Source organism: Onychostoma macrolepis, chromosome 08, assembly GCF_012432095.1.
Source record: "Onychostoma macrolepis isolate SWU-2019 chromosome 08, ASM1243209v1, whole genome shotgun sequence".
NCBI classification, from domain to species: domain Eukaryota; kingdom Metazoa; phylum Chordata; class Actinopteri; order Cypriniformes; family Cyprinidae; genus Onychostoma; species Onychostoma macrolepis.
The window spans coordinates 2,170,790-2,185,133 of record NC_081162.1 but is presented as its reverse complement, the minus strand read 5'-3'; the positions used below and the strand labels follow the sequence as shown (position 1 = coordinate 2,185,133).

Genomic DNA, 14,344 nt, shown 5'->3' with positions numbered 1-14,344 from the left:
ACTGCGCTTGTGGTTTTTGTTGGAGTTTGTGAATTGGCCCTTATTCATTAAGTTGCGGGGTTGGTTGCTGTTGTCCTACGGCCGTTTAACCTTGTGGATTATCAGGCCTCTCTGACCCCAATCTGCCTGTAACTCCATTCCTCCAAATTGCAGCACCTCACTTTAATCTCTCATCTGCGCTTAATCTGAGCACATGGGGGGCATATAAGAGAGGCGCTCGCGTCCCGCGGAGCAGATCTCGCTCTCAGTCGCTTTCTGCTGAGGAGAAGCTTCACTCTCATCTATCTGCTTTCTCCATTGTGACCCTTGACCGGTGAACCGAACATGAAGGGAACGGAAGGTCCGAACTTCTACGTGCCCATGTCCAACAAGACGGGTTTGGTGCGCAGCCCGTTTGAGGAGCCGCAGTACTACCTGGCAGAGCCGTGGAAGTACTCGCTGCTGGCGGCGTACATGCTCTTCCTCATCAGCACTGCCTTCCCCGTCAACTTCCTCACGCTCTACATCACCGTGCAGCACAAGAAGCTGCGCACGCCACTCAACTACATCCTGCTCAATCTGGCCGTGGCCGACCTGTTCATGGTGGTGGGCGGCTTCACCGTCACCCTCTACACCGCCCTGCACGGCTACTTCGTCCTGGGGGTCACCGGCTGCAACATCGAAGGCTTCTTCGCCACGCTGGGCGGTGAGTGCTTCACCTCTGCAGACAAACACCGCTATATTCATCAGATAGCCATCAGAAGCTGGTGTAAAATGATTCTCACAAAAAAATGTCATGATCACCTTTCACTCAAAAACCGAGCCTATTTTTTTGCATTATTTTCATGACAATTTTGTTTCACATTTTTCATGCAAATCTTAATGTTTTATCTTTGTGTTTTTATTCATCATTCATTTATTTATTTGTGTAGTTATCACTGTTTTTTTTTTACTATAATAGGTGTTTTAATGTATTACAGTCAAATGTATAGTAATACAAATTTTAAGTTAAATTTTTTTATTTAGAGGCCTTAAAATGTTAAATATGCGTATATATATATATATACACGGTTTCTTTTGGATTTTGCATTGTGATAATATCAAGATCATAACCCACATTTCAACCTCAAGTCTCATTAATATAATGCAAAAACTAATTATAAATGTAGGTAGTAATTGTTGTACTGTCTTTAGGGTTAGATCATTGTTTTACAGTGTTTTTACAGTAAAAGTAATAATAAATATAAAAAAATAAATTAACCATCCAAATGAATTAGAGTAATTTTTATGACTTTTATGAGATTATGCCCTTATACCCTTTTTATTTATTTTTTTTCTCCGTAAAGCAGCATCTCCCAGTTTAATCCTGGATTAATCTAATCTTACAGTTCAATCAGTGCGATAACATATTTTCTTAATTGCTGACATTTTATTTTTACTGTACAGCCAGAGGAGAATGTAGTGTATGTCATCAACTTCTTTGTCTGAAGGAGACATAAACAGGCAAGCCCCTCTCAGGGAACCATGGTTACATGCGTTAACCTGAGACGTTCCCTTTCAAGTGGAACTCGCACTGCATCCGAGAAGACTTCTATGGGGAACAAATACTCACTATGCCATGTTGAGGGGATTGACTGCCAGATCGGCTGTGACACGCACTCAAATAAGCACTCAACGGTCTTAGCTGCCGGAGTCAGCAATCCCCTATTAGGTCTGCACCATCAGAACTGACAGTATTCCCTATGGCCACTTCCTAAGCTTTACGCCCTATGCAAGGAAAGTCCCGGCTTTTACACCTTCCTCCCTTCCTTACCGGGAGTGCCCATCCCAAGGGAAGAGCTCAATGGTCTGGTAACATTAGCCGCCTTTTCTAGATGATACCTTTTTAAAGGGGTCATCGGATGCCCACTTTACATAAGTTGATATGATTCTTTAGGGTCTTAATGAAAAGTCTATAACATACTTTGGTTAAAATTTCTCAATGGTTGTGTAAAAAAACACCTTCTTTACCCTGTCAAAATCAGCTCTGTTTTCAGCACGCTGTTCTAGTTCATGTTGCTTTAAATGCTCGTGAGCTCTGCTGACTCCGCCCCTCTCTTCCATGGAGTGACGAGCAGACCATAGATATGTGTAGACCCCTATTCGACCACTCCAGATACGTTGACATGTCAGCCATCTCTCATTCACCATAATAATCAATGAATATTCAAAGATATACAAGCGTATAACTTGCTGTTGTAGACGCACAGTCAATGCGCTCAAAGATTCACAGACCGTTCCAAAAATGGCGGATGACTTACGTATCGTGGCCCATAGAAACAGTCCATAATGAGGCATCTAGGTATATATATATCTATGGAGCATACTAAACTTCAGCCGCAACTGGCTAACTAGCACATTATTAGGATAAGCGATTTGCAAAGATTCATAAAAACCCTTATACTCACTTCTTCTGTAGATAAAGCTGGATCACGAATGATTCAGGCGAACATAGACGCATTTATGTAGATCGGGGATCAGCGCATTCCCTTCAAAACAAAAGTAACATTAATCCTCTGCGTCTTCAGCGGCTCAGATGTCGGGAGTAAATGACGACTGCTATATTCATTATTACATCCAACAACAAAACACCTCAGTTGCTTAATTCGGAGACATCTTGTTTTCCCCTGAACCGGAGGCGGACAGGTGTCAGCTCTCTCAGGGCGGGTCTAAGGTAAGATGGTCTTGTCAATCAACTATCATGGGAGGGGCCTGTACAGAACTACGTCATTCTGACAGGAATCTCAGAATGGCCGATTTCAGAAAGAGGATTTTAAAATAGGGATTTAAAAAAACAAACACTGGGTGGATTTTTATCATTATAGGATGGATGTGTACACACACTTCCAACACACATTATTCAAATGTTCAAACAACTTGTAAAGTGAATTTTGCATCCGATGACCCCTTTAAGGGAATATTGGCACAGGGAAGCAAGTTAGTTCCCTTGCCTGTCACTATACTTAGGGAGATCTGGTTCAAACCCAAGCTCAGGGCAACTTCCCAAGGATTTCACAGAAAGCCTAACAACTCAGAACTGCTATCCCAGCGGAGCTCTGGGGAGTAGAAGCCTCAGCTGAACCACTCTAAAGTGAGAAGGTCCAACTACCTTCCACATTTAGGAAAGCTTCCAAGGAGGTTTACAGAAAGCCTAACAACTCAGAATTGCTATTTAAGTGGAGCGCCGGGGGGTGAAAGCCTTGAAAGGATGACTCTCTATAGGGAGCGGTGGCTTAGGAATCCTCTAGAATCAAAGGCAGTGACCAAGGAGAATCACAAAGAGCCTCACAACTTGGCACTTCTGCCTACTCCAGCTATAAGGACCAAGGCCTCAACATGACAACTCTCTAAAGCAAGAGGAGGCCCACATATGTCCTGAGCTAAGCATTGCTATCAAGGAGGCTCAGAGAGACCCTAACAAATTGGCACTATTGCCTGGGTGAGGTTTATGGATGGAGGCCTCTGCATAATGACGCTCTCAAGTGAGAGGAGTTCTGACTACGCCCTACACTTGGGACAACTTCCCAAGGAGGCTTACCGACTCAAAGTGTTATCCCATTGGTGCTCTAGAAAGCAGAGTCCTCAGCAGGATGACACTCTATAGCGAGGGGAAGCCTAACAGCATTCCACTTCAAGCCAAGGATGCAGCACTTATATAGCAGAGAGTCAGCAACTTAGCTCCAAGCAGAGCTCAGAGGATGGAGGCCTAGCATAACTACTGTCCCAAGCGAGAGGCACCCTAGCTACATCCTACGCCTGTTAAGAGGAACTCAGGCGAGAGGAACTTAACAGGATGACTTTCTATAGTGAAAGGAGGCTTAACAAATGACTCTCTAAAATGAGAGGAGGCCTCAACCCTAAAGACGGCTTATCTAGGAGGGCTTACGGGGAGCTACTCACACTTGATGCCACTGTCTAGACTTGACAACAAAGGGAGCCACCTGCCTAATAGATTCCAACTTCTGGGGGAGGCAGCTCAACCTCAAACAGTTGACTAGCCTGATAAAATATGAGGATATTTTGGTGACATCCTCAATTCATGCATGACTTGTAGTGCTTGAAACTGTAGGTGCAAAAACATTCCATCTAATTCCTCAGAATTAAGGGTCACATATTATACAGTTATAATGGGAGTAACAGATGTGGCCTTAAAGGGAAAGGCCTTATATATGCATAAGTTTATAGTAATTCTGCATTCTGACTGAAACAGGTTTATCATGACACCAAAACATTGAAACCAGAACCTTACAGATTTCATAATCCCCAATATCACTGCAAAACATGAATTACTAACCTCACAACGATTATACAGTCATGGCCAAAAATATTGGCACCCTTGGTAAATATGATCAAAGAAGGCTGTGAAAATTAATCTGCATTGTTAAACCTTTTGATCTTTTATTAAAAAAATTCACAAAAATCTAACCTTTCATTGGATAATAAGAATTTAAAATGGGGGGAAATATTATGAAATAAATGTTTTTCTCTACTACACACTGGCCACAATTAACGGCACCCTTTTATTCAATACTTTTTGAAACCTCCATTTGCCAGTTTAACAGCTCTAACCTCATCAGGCATTATAGGAGAACACTTAGAGACACCTGACAAGAGATCAGAGACCATTCCTTCATCCAGAATCACTCCAGACCCTTTAGATTCACAGCTCCATGTTGCTGCTACTTCTCTTCAGGTCACTCATGTTCTACAGGGCTCAGGTCAGAGGACTGGAATGGCCAGCAGAAGCTTGGTTTTGTGCTCAGTGACCCATTTTTGTGTTGTTTTTGAGGTTTGTTAGAAATCTTATAATGGGCCATGTTTGGATCTTTCAACCGTACAATAATCCAAACACAGAGTCAGTCGCTTATTGATTTTTTATCTGTTGGTATTTGATAGAATCCATGATGCCATGCGTCTAAACAAGATGTCCAGGACCTCCAGCAGAAATATAGGCCCACAACATCAAAAATACAGCAGTATATTTCATTGTACACATGGGGCACTTTTTATCCCTGTGTTCACCAAACCCATCTTGAGTGTTTGCTGCTAAAAAGCTCATTTTTTAGTTTCATCTGATCATAGAAGCCAGTCACATTTGAAGTTCCAGTCGTGTCTGATAACTGAATATGCTGGAGATTGTTTTTGGATGAGCGAGGAGAATTTTTCTTGAAACCCTCCCAAACAACACGTGCTGATGTTAAGGGCTGTTTGACCTTTTTTTTTTTTTAAGGTTTTCTGACTCAACTATTTTCTGCAATTCTCCAGCTGTGGTCCTTGGAGAGTGTTTAGCCGCTCAAACTCTCCTTCTCAGCGTGCATTAGGACGATATAGACACACGTCCTCTTCCAGGCAGTTTCCTAACATTTTATGTTGATTGGAAATTCTTAATTATTGCTCTGATGGTGGAAATGGGAATTTTCACTGCTATAGCTCTTTTCTTAAAGCCACTTCACTAATTTGTGAAGCTCAATTATCTTTTGCTGCACATCAGAAATATATTCTTTGGTTTTTCTCATTGTGATGGATGATTAAGGGAATTTGGGCTTTGTTTTCCCTCCTATTTATATTTCTGTGAAACAGGAAGCCATGGCTGGATAATTTCATGTTCATAATCACCCTGGAGTGCTCAAAATTGTGAATATGAATGGGAATATACTTCAGAGATATTTTACTCATAAGAATTTCTAAGGGTGCCAATAATTGTGTCTGTGTATTTGAGAAAAACATTTCTTTCATAATAATTCTTATTATCCAATGAAGATTTTTGTGAAATTTTTCAAATAAAAGATCAAAAGGTTTAACAATGCAGATTAATTTTCACAGCCTTCTCTGATCATATTTACCAAGGGTGCTGATATTTTTGGCCATGACTGTATGTATAACCAACACATACATATCACACAAAGCAATGTGTACAATATAGCAAATCTCACCTGCTTATATCATCTTCAAATGTAAACTATCCTGTCTGCCATCTCTAAAGTGGACTAAGAGGAGACCAAGTTTGGAGCTGAAGTGATCGAGAGCTTCTCTGTGTTTGTCAGGTGAGATCGCGCTGTGGTCTCTGGTGGTTTTGGCTGTCGAGCGTTATATTGTGGTGTGTAAGCCAATGACAACGTTTCGTTTCGGAGAGAAGCACGCCATCGTGGGAGTGGGCTTCACCTGGGTCATGGCCCTCACCTGCTGCATGCCGCCCCTGCTGGGCTGGTCCAGGTACTCCATCACAGTCTTCAGCAAAACACAGAGCTTTATCCACTCATATCTCAACTGAATTCCCCACAACAGTGAATTGTGAAGCTGAGCAGTCAGTGACAGAACAATGAGCTCATGAACTGGTGCTGATGTCCTCACTGGAGGTTTGTTGGTCATGTGACTGTGTGCAGGTATATTCCAGAGGGAATGCAGTGCTCCTGTGGAATAGATTACTACACTCCCAAACCTGAGATCAACAACACCTCGTTTGTCATCTACATGTTCATCCTGCACTTCTCTATCCCACTGCTTATCATCTTCTTCTGCTACAGTCGCCTTCTCTGCACTGTCCGTGCGGTAAGACACACACAAACTGTATTTCTGTTTTCTGTAGAACACCGAAGATACTGTGAAGAATTTTGGTAACCAGACAGTTTTGGTTCGCAGGCCACTGTATGGACAAAAGAAATGCAGAATTTTCCTTTTTGGGTGAACTATCCCTTAAAATGAACTATTCATAAATAGCAAACAAGCACAGACTTGGAGGTTTTTTAAGCAGTTACTACACAAAGGACACATGATCTACTTCCTGACATGTAAGGTTATAACACAACTATTGTTCACTGTTCACAACTATTATAATAGTTGACCTCTATTAGTGTTGTGCAGTGATGAGCAGCTGTTTCATATATATTGTCAACACAGCTGGACCACTGAACCAGGACCACGAACAGCAAATGTTGTGTTCATTGTTTTCTGTCGTCAGGCCGCTGCTCAACAGCAGGAATCAGAGACGACCCAGAGGGCCGAACGGGAAGTGACGCGTATGGTGGTTGTCATGGTGATCGCGTTCTTAGTGTGCTGGGTGCCGTATGCCAGTGTGGCCTGGTACATCTTTGCTAATCAGGGGACGGAGTTTGGTCCTGTAGTCATGACGATACCTGCTTTCTTTGCTAAGAGTGCAGCGCTTTACAACCCTGTCATCTACATCATACTCAACAGACAGGTGAGACCGTTCTAAATCATGTACTAAGTATTCTAACTAAAAACAGTTCTAAAGAAAGACACGGCAGAACGAACCGTTGTGTGTATTCAAGCAACATACAGAAGTAGTCTTTCATTCCTGAATGAATCAGTGTTTGTAAATAAAAGGGTTGAGTGAATAATTCAATGACTCACTCATACATTATGAACAACACTGAAGAGAAGGAGAGCAGACAGCACTGTGCCATCCACCAAATTACAGACTACATGCCTGTCACAGTTTCAGTATACTAAGAGTAACTGGCTGAACTGATATAGTTTGTTATTAAAATCTAAAAGAGGGAACATTAGGGCTGTGCCTGTCACAAGTTGTAGGGTGGATCTCAACATATTTATTGCATGTTCTTACCGAATAATCAAACGTCATATGACATCTAATAAGCTTGCAGGCTAATGGCTAATACACAGAATGGTGTATTTTTACTTACCATTTTACCTAACAATTTTAATTTGAACAGAGTAGCTACAACAGGCAGGTTTGTTGAAGCAGGGCTGGAACTGACGTCTGCTGTATATAATCCTGAATGTGTTTACATTGGTCCAGTTCAGGAACTGCATGCTCACTACGGTCTGCTGTGGAAAGAACCCGTTTGGTGAGGAGGAGACCAGCATGACGGCCTCCAGTAAGACTCAGTCCTCAGTGGTCTCGTCCAGTCAGGTGGCTCCCGCCTGACCGACCGCTGGACAAATCCACCCAGCAGCCTCCTACAGGCCAAAGATGTCACTCCACATCTACTCGGCTTCCGCTCATCCAGCCGACAACTACATCTACTACTTCACTCATTTCTGTCCTTGAATCTTACATGTTTTGTATAAACTGGAGAACCAGATCTCTGTAGTTATAGTGTATGTTTGTACTGCATGTGACTGTGTATTTACATGGAAAATACTTGGTGTGTTTAGTAACTTGATGGCATCTCTATGGATTCATCTCAACAGCTGCTCCATTGGTTCTGCCTGATACTCCAGCTGTTAGATGAATATTTAGCTATGCTCAGTTACGATTTTGTAAAGTTCTGATTTTTACCGGTTAACCTTTTATAGGCTTTTGTTCTGAGTCCATGTGCTGTTTCTTTATAAAGTTTGATGTTGATAAGACATAAGACATGAGACTGAGTGCTGAAGCCAGAAGTGACCTCAGGAGATTCACCACACACCCAGCAAAACAATTCTATGAACGTTTAGATGTAAATGTTGTCTGTGGAAGAATTATGATTGAATATGTAAATGTGCAAAGACATGAATTTGCCTGCAATTACAAAATGTAGAGGCAAAGCAGAAATAAAGGATCATGTAAAACAAAAAAATGTTTATTAAAATGTGCATGGATGTGACGACAAAGAGAACTGGGAACGTTACACAATGTTTTAGTAAAGTTTGTCTTTATTGATAAAATTTCCCTCTTTCTCCAAAAAAATTCAACATTTCCAGCAGAATATCTACAAAAATTACGCACACGCTTTGGTTTGGACCCATTCAAGAAAGATCCAAACCCTTCAAATAAAAATAATTAATACAAATGCAACAGTCTCATTCAAGCCTGTTATATGTCTATCATATAGCAACTTGAAGTCCAAGGCCTCGTGGAATTAAAATGGACTGCCGTTGAACAGCGCAGGCACAAATATCCCATCAGAAACGTTATTCACATAACACTGAAATCATCATACAGCTATAAATATTGCTATGGAGAAGGTCTTGTATAATCCAGTGCATAATTGGCTCTCCCCGAGTGTGGGGTCAGTGCGTCACATGACCGCAGGGCCTCAGGACCCTGGAGTCCACAATTAATTAAACAAACTCCTAGTTCAAAGTCAATAGTTGAATACTATAGCGATTGAAAACCAACAAACTCAGCAAGAACAAGCGGTGAAACATTATAGACGTTTCCCCCTCACTTCTTCACTTGATTATCCATATTGATTCAGTAAACGTGGGACAGTTTTGATCAGATATGGACATCAGGGCTTCTGTCCTTTGTGGTGACGGTCAGGGGAACGAACGTGGGCTCAGGCCTCACTGCTGCACTCATAGATGTTGTCTTCCACCAGCGCAATGACCTGCTCAAACTTGTGCTGCAGCTGAGTGCGTCGAGCCGTCGGGCTCGAGTCCAGCGCGCTCACCACCTGAGACACACACACACACACATATCAATATATGCTTACAGTTCATTTTTCAAAGGTATTCTGACATCAGTTAGAGGAGATGGGTCTATGACAGGATTCGCACATGCATCGGTCTCTGCGAGTCTGTTCACACTGATGAACACATTAATGGAACATTTTGTAACATAGGGCTGACACTAAACTTTTTTTTCAAAATGTCACTTTTATTAAGTAAAGCATTAAATGTCATCAGAGCCTCACTAATCACAGCCATAGATCACAAAATCATTTCTATATTCTAGTTTATTTGCTTTAAAATACAGCAGCTAAAGCATTCAGAACTGCAGTGCTGTAGTACTCCAGTACAGACTCAAGTCCGAGACCATATTTTCTATGACTGGTTGGCTCATTCAAATTCAGGCCAAAGTGAAACGCTTCTGAAAACGTGGTCTTGGACTTGAGCCAAGTACTAAAACTGCAGAATTTCAGCTTGCTGTAATCCAGTGCACACTGTATATCCACCTCATTCTTGCCGTAAGAGCAAGCGCGGCTATTTGTAATTTTTAGCTGTACAAATCAGCTCGTTTTGCTGCTTGATATTGCATATTGGTGTGTCTTACCTTTTTATTTTAATTTATTATCTTTATTATGAACACACTGGTTTGTAGTGCAAACAGTTTTACCGTTTGCCACTGTTTCAGGCGGGGTTTGGTGCGTGGCTACTGTCGCAGGATTGTTGAGTTTGTTGGAGGTTGGGGCGTGGCTACTGTAACAGACCTGAAATTGGGGGCGTGGCTACGGTTGCAGAATTGTTGGGTTTGGGGCGTGGCTACTGTATCAGGCTGGATTTGGGGCGTGGACACTGAGTGTGGGGCGTGGCTACCGTAGCAGGCTGAGTTTGGGGTGTGGCTAATGTAGCAGGCTGACTGTTGAACATGGTTGATGTGGTGCATGGAAAAAGATATTCAGATTCAGTGCACAGAAGTCAAAATTCAAAGATTTGCCAAATTATGCATAGACTGCCAGTGTTTAACCTTGTTTTTCCACATTGTCTATGTTTTTACAAGATGGAGGAATTTGATGGAACGTTTGGGATTCAATCGAGTCGACAAACTTGCAGAGTTTCTTCTCGACAGGCAGGCTAAACTCATGTTAGCTCTTCACTGTCAAGCCCCAGATAAAATGGTAAGATACTGTAAGGATAAGAGTAAACATAAAGGTGTGATGAGTGAAAGGTTGTTTGAAAATATGCTTTATTTTTGTAGTTCCACTAGATGACATTAGGCAGGAACTGCGTACTTCACCTTTATGTCTGAAATGAGCACATGTAGTGTTATCGGGTCAGATTGCAAAACTAAATGCATTTAAGTTGGAAATGCTAAAAAAAAAAAACACAGTTCTCTGACCGACAAGAAAGAGAGATAATCCAAACACAACCCATCTCCTTCACAGTCGTGCAGTGCTCTGCACATTCACAATAATCAGCATTGTTTTGCAAACCCCCATGCGATTGCACTTTCATGTCAAATGAGCCCTATTCAGAGCACAGCTGTCAGCAGAAACGAGCTCAATCACGGCTCAAGAATGGACCTCCACATCGGTCCGGGGCATCTGCAGCCTGCTGCCGGCATGCTCACACACACTAACACATGCTTACACTCGGTGTGATTTATAAGCCTTTTGAAAAGTGGGGACATGGGGCAATGTCCTCATAAGTCACCTTCTCCTTGTAATACCTGTCATACCCATGTCATTATACAAATTTGTGTCCGCACACACTCACACACACGCTCAGGACAGTTACGCCACCGCAGGTGTGAGGACAGACGGCAGGAGGGACGACTCACCTGATTGCGATATTTCTTGGCATACTTGTAGACTTCCATTACGGCCAGGTTAGTGTTGAACTCATTCCTGTATCTCTGCAGCAAAAAGCATTCAGAAATTCTTTGTAAGTATATAAATGTATATATTTCATATGTACTTGATATTTTTATATATTTAATGATATTTATATTAATGCAGTGATTAGAATGAATAATTATTAACATGTACAGCTACTACAAGTGTATCCAATCTTACATACAGTACACTCATATAAAGCGATATATGCAATACTGCGTGATTGTTTATATCATCTCAGAAGTGTGCGCTCGGCTCACCCGCGACTCCTCGGCCAGGTGAGCGTTCATCTCCTGCTCGCTCAGCGGCGCCATCTCTTGAATCTGCTTGTAGTAACACTGCACTCTCTTCTTATACTCCGGGATCTCTTTGGCATACAGCAGCTTATTGGTGGGAGAATCCTGTAATAAAGAAAGCAATCGATCAGACGCAGAATGTGTACATCACTGTTTGATTTGCTCCACTGATTCCCTGTGTTTTGTTTGTGATCGGAGAGATTATAATGTGCCATTAATGATCAAGACTCTTTTAAGATTGGAAGAATTTTGAAAATGAAAATGTATGTGGCCTGTTCTACTTCCTGTCTGGTTTAATCCTTGAGATGCACTCATATTGCTCTGCAAAATTCTGCATGTGACAGATTCCGATAGGAATTTCCATATGTGGACAGAAACATGTTTATATTCGTTCAGCCGTACAGAAACACATAGAAAGTGTGATGAGATGTGCTTGTGTGTGTGCGCACTGGTATTGCTTACATTATGAGGACCAAATATCTCCACACGGATAGTAATACCAGTAGATTTTGACTGTGTGGGGACATTTTTTGACAGAAGCTTATAAATCACACAGAGTGAAGTGTTTTGAGAATGTCAGAGTGCATGTAGTTGTGTGTGAGGGTAGGTTTAGGTGTAGGGTTAAAGAGGACAGAAAAGTGTGTGTTCTTACTTTGCCCAGCTGCAGGTCAGAGAGTGAGCAGGCGTCAATGAAAGCCTGAGCGATGACAGACAGACACGCGTCCATGTGATCCGTCTTATCGATATCAAAGACAAACTGAGGGTTCTTCAGGATGTTGACCCAGAAGCGCAGAGGCAAACTACAGAGAAACACGCAGAGACAAGCTCAGTCAACACTCATCCACTGCTGCTGCTCTTTCTTCTTCAGGATCATTAGCACTACCTGTTGGTCTTCCAGATGTGTAACGTGTCGGGGTCGGTTATGCCGCGCTTGTCTGCCTGTTCTTCTAGAAAGTCAAAGAAGTATTTGATAGCTAGCGGTGGTTTCTCTGGAGGAATGCTGAGGATGGCTTGAAACAGATCGTCCAGGAACTTCTGCAGGGTTCCCTGTGCAAGACAAACACATTCATCATGACCTTTTCCCAACATCTACTGTCCCTTTGAAGCATGCAGTGTGTTGATGAGCTCATGTTTGCGATGTCATGATCATGCGGTCGGATTGAGCAAACGCTGGGTCCCGTGGGTGATGCAGTAGAGATTGCGTTATATGCTGCTGCATCTGGACAGACGAGAGACTTGCACAAGAATCTATCTGTAGACATGGGTCTAAACTTCTGTGCTAAATTAACCCTGTGTTCCTGCTTCAGACTGTGAGACGGGGGCGTTTCTTCTGCACAGAACCATACATATCCAGACGTAGCAGTGTACTGTATTTTTGTTTTACCTTTTTTATCCTTTATCATATTTATTGTCTGTAGCTATGTTTCCATCCACCTATTTTTATGCACATTTTGGAATATCGCATAAAAAAACGCTGGATGGAAACGCCAAGATGCGCATAAATTCTAAAAATGTGCATAAAAAAACTTATGCACACAATTGAGAAGGATAAACCTTTTATCCGATAAGAAAAAATGTGCATAAACTACGATGGAAACACATTTACCGAATAAATTCTTCCATGCGCATCAAAAAAGTCATGTGACGTTGCGCTACGAGACGGGATAACTTGACTAGCAGCGGACTGATCTCGTTCACAGCATCTGAGATGTTGTTTTGATCGTTCTGAAACGTCTGTCGTCGAGTATCTCTGTATTATTGTCTTACACGACTGCGTTCCCAAACAGCAGCATCTGCCTCCGAAAGCATTGACAGCATTTATTGTGTTTCAACTGCTCAAGGCGCAAGTAATTTTTCATATATGAAAATTACTATATTAAGTGGCTTCTCCTAGTTTTCTTAGTGATATTTAGTGCCAGTTTACCAGGAAGTGATGATTTTGTTCTTGTTGGATGGAAACGGTGCTTTATTTGCAAATGTTTTATGCGATATTCCAGTTTTCCGTAAAAGTTTAATTCGAATCTTTGGATGGAAACATAGCTTAAGTGTCTTGTTGTTATATTCTGGAAGCTTCTGTTTGCCGTGAGTGGACGTTACGGTTTCATCGAGTGCTGCGTGTGGACTGGAGAAGAGGCTCTGAATTGTGAAAGTAACCTTTTCTCATTTCTCAACCCTTTAAGAGGACAGTAGGGTATTCTGCACTGATGCTTATTGCTGTTGCTCTGGAATCTTGTGAGTGTTTGTATCTGCAGAGCATCACACAGACAGCAGAGTCGAGCGGTACCTTCGTGGAGAGCAGGCGTGTCAGGTAGATCTCAGGTAACACCTTCTTCCTGTGACTGTGTCTGTGGGACTTCCTGTTCTCTGTCAGCTCATCGTGAGGCAGCACCTGCAGGCAAACCACAGCATCGAGCCGTTACCCAGAAATCATCAATCCACCAGCTCAGAGTGATTATGCATATCCACTGCTACTATCAGCGTTAACGCTGTCTGACTTAAGTGACCTAAGCTGTAACTGCTCTTCTGCTCACAGTTCTGGGAAGTGCTTTTGCTGTAATTCCTCACATGCTATTTCCTAATTCAATCAGTGCTTTAGGCCAGTTATTAATCGTTTCCCATGAACACTGTTTGAGAGACCCAACTGATATCACCTTTCAGATCATTCTCTGTTGCTTTGCCAAAAAATGTTTTATCAGGGCAATTACGTAACCTACTTTTTTTCCTCAGCTGTGAAGTTGTGAAACTGAAGGCCAAACCCCACAGTGCAAATGAGAGATGTGATTTGTC

The 14,344-nt window shown here is 42.1% G+C and overlaps 2 protein-coding genes across 2 annotated transcripts in view; one reads left to right on the top strand and one right to left on the bottom strand.

Moving 5' to 3' along the window:
* Positions 1-312: 312 nt before the first annotated feature.
* On the top strand, positions 313-8,535 carry exorh (extra-ocular rhodopsin). Its single transcript, XM_058784089.1, has 5 exons — positions 313-685; positions 6,063-6,231; positions 6,402-6,567; positions 6,977-7,216; positions 7,799-8,535. The coding sequence occupies exons 1-5, from the start codon at positions 325-327 to the stop codon at positions 7,925-7,927; spliced, it is 1,065 nt and encodes a 354-aa protein (XP_058640072.1). The 5' UTR covers positions 313-324; the 3' UTR covers positions 7,928-8,535.
* A 90-nt stretch (positions 8,536-8,625) lies between these two features.
* plxnd1 (plexin D1) overlaps positions 8,626-14,344 on the bottom strand; it is a 62,096-nt gene continuing 56,377 nt past the window's right edge. Inside the window, 6 exon segments of the mRNA XM_058784669.1 lie at positions 8,626-9,380; positions 11,207-11,281; positions 11,522-11,662; positions 12,210-12,357; positions 12,441-12,604; positions 13,842-13,946. Of these exon segments, the coding sequence (XP_058640652.1) occupies positions 9,264-9,380; positions 11,207-11,281; positions 11,522-11,662; positions 12,210-12,357; positions 12,441-12,604; positions 13,842-13,946 (750 nt within the window). The 3' untranslated portion in view covers positions 8,626-9,263.

Coding starts and splice junctions, on each gene's coding strand:
- exorh (XM_058784089.1), top strand. CDS start 325: ATGAAGGGAACGGAAGGTCCGAACTTCTACGTGCCCATGTCCAACAAG. Junction 6,232..6,401: donor CCCCTGCTGGGCTGGTCCAG/GTACTCCATCAC, acceptor GACTGTGTGCAG/GTATATTCCAGAGGGAATGC. Junction 7,217..7,798: donor ACATCATACTCAACAGACAG/GTGAGACCGTTC, acceptor ACATTGGTCCAG/TTCAGGAACTGCATGCTCAC.